Below are 6,421 nucleotides of genomic sequence, written 5' to 3' on the forward strand. Positions count from 1 at the left end.
AATTAAGTGAATATTGTTTGTTTAACCATTCCTAGTTTTTGTATTGGTGCGGAATAATCTACAGTAATAACATTATGTAGTCGTTCTAACCATTTTGACAAAATAATAATATTTATAAAAAAATGATCAAAAAATATATTGCGACAGTGTTCAATAACAATATCCAATCTTTAATCTTTAAAGCTAGTTTTAGTATTGTGTTTGACGTTATAAAATCTAAGTACACTTCTAGGAATTGGTTAAACGATATAACAGTTAATCACGATTTGAGGAAAAACTATGTAAACATTTAATACATATTGTAACACTATTTCTACATTGGCGCCATACATGTATATTTATTTGACATCAGAGAGATATTTAAAACAATGATACTTTCAATTCCAATGTTGATTTGAATTGCATTTTGCATTTAATCTAATTGAAAAACGGTTTTTACAGATTATATATATGACGCTTCGGGCCTGAACCTAATTCTTTTTTATCGATGTATTTCTGCGCATGTCAATAGCGGTTATATAAGACTACACGTCTTATTTCGTTGAAAAGCTGGTGAAGCGGCATAATCATGAATATACAACATTAATAGGCGAAATTAACTAATTAAGTACTATTTATCAAACACTATAACTATGGAGCTTTGCAGCAGATTTATAGAAACGACATTTTACTAGGAAACACAGTCATTATTTATCCATCGAAATAGACAATAGTTCACGATACGGTCTCCTTAGAATGTCCTGTCAAGTCCTCATGGTTGTCTCTGTGTGGATACGGTTTCGTTTCTTGGAGCAGAGAAAGAATGCAATGAAATGCTTCCTGAATCTCTGGCTGTTGTACGCATACAGGAATGGATTCAACGCTGCTTTGGTCCAAAGGAGCCAATTTAGGAACTCATACAAGTCATCATTAACACAAGTCTCACACGCCGATATGATAATGGTGGCAATCGTGTAAGGTGCCCAGGTGGCAGCAAACACAATCACCAATAGCCCCAGACTTTTCGCGGCTTTAGTTTGACTCCGGATAGAACGAATCCTTTTAGCATCCATGGCTTTATTTGAAGCCGACTCTCCAGCATATTGCTGTCGTGGTCCGTCGTTCCCAGGGTAGTTGGCACTCGAACTCGTTGCCTGGATACCTGGAGGTTGATTCTTTGGTATAACCTTAACATCGTCCTTATGTCGTATGCGTTTCCGTATTTCCAAATATATGATAAGGTTCAATACACTTAAACATATAAAAGGGATACCGAACTCGATGACAGCCGTAGACATTGTGAAACTGAAATCATATGCGAATTGTACATCACAGTCTCCTGGTGCGTTTGTATCTTCACCTGTCCAAATGTCCCAGCCAATTATCGCTGGACTGTACAACAAGAAGGATATGACCCACGATATTGCAATTTTAACACATGCAACGGTATTTGTCTCTTTATACATGTATTGGGGCCCTAACTTCAGTAGCAAAAGCCGATCCAAGCTGAGAATGATCATCACAACAACTGCCTCAAGACACAAGGTGAAATCTATAACCATATACGCCTTACAGAAGTGGTAGCCAAATGGCCATAGGTGTGTCCTCAGGGTGTACACAGCATAGAAAGGCATGCTTATGCATCCCAAAAGTAAGTCTGTCACCGCTAAATTCACGATGTAGATATTGTAAGCCGTTCGCAGCTTTCTGTCTTTGAAGAATACAGCAATTGTTAACAAGTTTCCAACAATAGCTACAATGATAACTATTGCTATTGTTATCCCTAACGGGATGATAGTTCTGAGTCCGAATAGCTCATCATCGTCTTCTTCCTCGCTTGTTACATTACTTGTAAGGTTCATCGATATGTTTGCCATCATTAACAAAAATGTTTTCAAAATAATGGAAAACCTATTAGATGCCTTTCTAGTACTAACGATCTCCAAGGGATAGTAGCGATGTTCTGAGCCTCATACTTCGTCGGCAACACTTATCCAAGTATTGCTACCCTGGTAAATGTTAATGGTTGAGTCAGGTGGAATCACGTCATAACTTGTTGACAGCTCCGGTCAGTGTTCTTTTAATAAGTAAACCACATCAGCCAAGAAACCTTCATTAGTAATCAAACAGATAAATGGCAATTAACCTAGTAAAAATTTATTAATAAGTTAATGCTTATGTAATCAAGGGTTGTTTATATACATATTTAATTAGATGCTTTTAAAATGACGATGACCATTACTTTTATCTATTTCTTTTCTAATAATCCATAAGTCTTCTGTAAACAAGAACCACTAAATACCTTATAAAATGAAGCAATGACGGATCTATCTTAATCTACCTTAAGTCTTTTGAAATACCTCGTGAAGAGTACGATCAAGAAAAGATTAAAAACAATTTTAATTGAAACCTTTATCATATCTTTTTTTAATATTATGTAAAAATGATGTTTTGTTTGATGCTTCGTCAAATGATCCTTATGATTAAGAAAGCAATTTGTGTCTAATAACGTTGAGAAAACTTCTTACCTTGAACCACGGTATTTGTCCATTAGGGAGTGGGTTATATATAGATCACAGAGATTTGCCCTTAGGAAATCTTGTTACACGCAGTAGCCATGCAGTGTCCAAACTGCTACTCATCCTAACAGAAGTGCTATTTTCGGCCTGCTTTGTCTGACTAACACAAGCACCAACAGTTGATAGTTACCTAACCAATTATTGAATGAAACGATGAGCCTGACGCTTCCATAGGGTATTGCTGTATCACGTGTTAATCTGCAGGCTAACGTACACAAACTACAAATGTATTCAAAGGGGATAATGATGGAAGGTTGATGAGAGTTAATAATCACGTCGTTATCACGTGACCTTATCTCAACCTAGCATCAAAACTCAAACTATCCATGTAGACTTCAGCAAACATTCTCTATATAAAATATTTTCTTTTATTAATAAGAAAAGATTTAAAATAACGAGGAATTATCAAACCATCATAAGACACATAAACTGACTTGAATGATGTAACCATGGAAAATAATTAATAAAGCACAACATAAGATATAAACTAAGCAGATCTATAAAGTCTACCTTGCTCGTTACTTTTAATTCGATTTGTACGCATTTTAGTTACAATCTTATTTTGTACCATATCAGTTTGTGGACAACAAAAAGGTATAACACTCAGCACAAACGTATATATTCGGAATGAAGGAAAACTGGTGAATGTAGAATTATCGGAGTACATTACGTGTTAGGCAAATCTGTGTGGAAGAAAATAGTGTACGTCTGGTTATTTTTGTTGATAGAATGTCTTCGCGATTTCACGGAACACTAATAAGATAAAGATTGCATGAATACTCCATTGAATCATATAGAGCCATCAAATTGAAGCCACTGTAATTTAATACTCTAAATTATATCTAAAGTCGCGAAAATTTGGACCCCGGGAAATAATTGGGCATACGGTATTTAAAAGTGGACAATTAACGAAACATTTCAAAAATTGTATTGCGCCAATTTAGTCTAACGTATTCGACCTTATAAGCGCACAACATGTTACAAAAAACGAAAATTGGCGACCAATAGGACTAAATTTCACAAAATTTTTAACCGAGTAAGCCGTTAATCAATTTAGAAAAAAAAGCCAAAAAGAGAAAGCTACAGAGTTCTTTTTTGTAGTTCAAGTCTGTATTAACTCAATGTACGTGAAATTTTGACATCGAAAGGCACCCTTATAGGGGCGGGGGTGATTATTCGGTCGAATCCTGTAATTACGTAATCTTGTTGGAACACATCGGTAGTCCGAACCCAGTTAAGATAGCATGCGACAAAGCATAATGGTAATTGAATTGATTAGAGAATAAACGATTTACTCAATTAATACTATTAACTTCACTTTATAGAATTATAACAATTCTTTATGTGATAAGAATAATAGTTTAAAACTAAAACCATTACTGTTTTCCGCAATTCATTTAAACTGTATTAGGAAAGATATCAATGGAAAATTGTAATAAAATATGTATGATTTATTTGATATAAGGTCACCGTAAACCATTTCCATGTTTTCATGATTTACATTTTGACGGCAAATATAAATAAAAGCAAAATATATAAATAAAGAAATACATTTAAAAAAACGATGTTTATGGTGTTTTATTTTCTAGGTCTGTAAATGCGCACGAAAAGATGTAAGAATTAACAACCTTACTTGATGTGGTTACATTGTAGCACATACCAGTTTTATCAAATATCTACAATGTATTCCCCGTATTGATTCACAAAGTCACATATTCTCTACCTATTTACAAAGACTCTACATCGACTAATAAATGCCTGTTCCGGCAGGCGGCAGCCATGTATAGTAGTACTGCGTCGATAGTTCAACGCAACCGGAAACGACGGAAAACAAACCGGATTTTGCGAAATGTATCTCTAACAAAGCAGGTGAAAAGTTGAATGCTGTATCAGTTGATATAACCCAAATTTAATCACTTTGAACAGGAATTTCACAACACGTACATTAACGGCAATAAGATGTTCGATACAGCATCAGTTAAAGTGATAATGACTAGAAAGTATCCGGTCAAGAAGTAAACGCTCTATTGTGACGAAACTGGGTCACCGGTAAATTCATTATCATCATGTTGAATAAACACATTCAATCAACAAACAATTTAAAGGAAATGACATTTGACGGATACAATACATATGACCTTGTTATGATGAAAGTACAATTGTATGTGAAAGATACATCAATGTGATCTATTGTAGATTTTTACAAAGCATATTTTCCTCAAGATACCGTAACCTAGTCACCATGACTCCTATCATGTGATCAGAAAATGACAACTGTAAGGTAACTACAAGGTCATTTCAGAGGTTTTATTAGGCACGTGAACCCGTGCTATGGAATATTTCGAAATAGCATTATACAAAATGGTTATGATAGCAATTGATATAATTTCATAAGCATTTTGTCTGGTTACTTTGATTTTTTATTTGAAACGTTGGGTGATAAAATTTCTGTTTTATTTTGTTAACCACACATCTATCTTTATCTTGGTTTATTTTTCAATTCTCCTCGGCTTAACCTGATGGATCTAAAGTCAGGTGTATTTAATAACGAAGTCAGTTTCTATTTCAAAAAAATGTCATCATTTGTTTGTGAGTATGTGAACGTGATCAAAACATCCATTGCTTCAAAAAGTCACGAAATGCAAGAAACTATGAACGGCTGTAAGAAACCCTGTAAGATTTAGAAGAATAGTTTCAAGTTTATTGTACGATAAGTTTTGAAATAAATGTACAATGTACATAAAAAACATAAAGAACCTCATAAAACCTCTTTCTGCTAAATTGCATGTTTCTATATTTCAAGTACATAAAAACAGCAAGAACCGATATATTGGTATATTTAGTCGTTAACCCCCTCCTTGCTTCAGCATTGAACATAACTGTCGTGAACAACTTTTTTGCTATTGCAAATAGGTTGCTTTAATGTATTGGAATGTAAACAATAACTCCGGAATCAACTTTGTATTACTACCTTGCGCCATACCAAGGTATTCTTAGTAATTAATTTTATTCAGATTTAACCGTCAGATTCGCACTGCACACAAGGGCCAATAACAGGTTTGTGCAAACAGATAAGCAACATTATTAAATTAGCATTGGTTTTCTTTTAGATACATTGCTTACAGAGTTATTTAAAAACCTATTTACGGATAATGTGCTAATTAAATTGATTGGAAAACCATTGATCTGTTCCTGTTTAAAATATCAAATGTACGAAATATTACAAAACACGAGCACTTTATTTTTAAATACAGCTGTTTAATTCAATTTTATTTTAGATTAACATGAAGTGATATTTGCCTCATGTAGTTTTTAGTTTTTCCGCAGGTAATAAAATCACGTTCACGTTAGTTTATTGTAGAAAACTATTATTATCTTGATTCTATATACATAATGATACCATAGATGATCAGTATCAGTACATAAAATTAAGGTGTTATAATTGTATTGCGCCATACAATATCCTGAAGGTACTTAAAACTCAATGTTTACATGTCCCTAGAATTACCATTATCAAATTGTGTTTAAAAGATCGCTGTTGGAAACTGTCTCTAGATGTTTAAGCAAAAAATTTACCTGACTAGTGTTGTACGATAACAACGTACATTAATTTCACTTCTATTATTGATATAAGTTAACGTCAATTACGGTATAGACAATACTCGAAATGTCCTAAATGTATTTAAACCGTAACCTTTGTCGGTAGATATTTTGATTAGAGTTAGTACACTGCAATACAGCCAGCTACGTCAACACGTTGTCCACCTCCGTCAAACTGACCAACACTAACATGAGACAATGCAGAACACCATCAGATAGGGCCCATCATTCTCCCCTCAAGGTATCACCAAGCAAGTCGTGTT

At 34.1% G+C, this 6,421-nt stretch overlaps 1 protein-coding gene across 1 annotated transcript; it reads right to left on the reverse strand.

Annotated features, from left to right (window-relative positions):
• Positions 1 to 327: 327 nt before the first annotated feature.
• LOC138327791 (histamine H3 receptor-like) lies at positions 328 to 2,316 on the reverse strand. Its single transcript, XM_069274175.1, has one exon. The coding sequence runs from the start codon at positions 1,857 to 1,859 to the stop codon at positions 744 to 746; it is 1,116 nt and encodes a 371-aa protein (XP_069130276.1). The 5' UTR covers positions 1,860 to 2,316; the 3' UTR covers positions 328 to 743.
• Positions 2,317 to 6,421: the final 4,105 nt, after the last annotated feature.

Source organism: Argopecten irradians, chromosome 7, assembly GCF_041381155.1.
Source record: "Argopecten irradians isolate NY chromosome 7, Ai_NY, whole genome shotgun sequence".
In the NCBI taxonomy this organism is placed as follows: domain Eukaryota; kingdom Metazoa; phylum Mollusca; class Bivalvia; order Pectinida; family Pectinidae; genus Argopecten; species Argopecten irradians.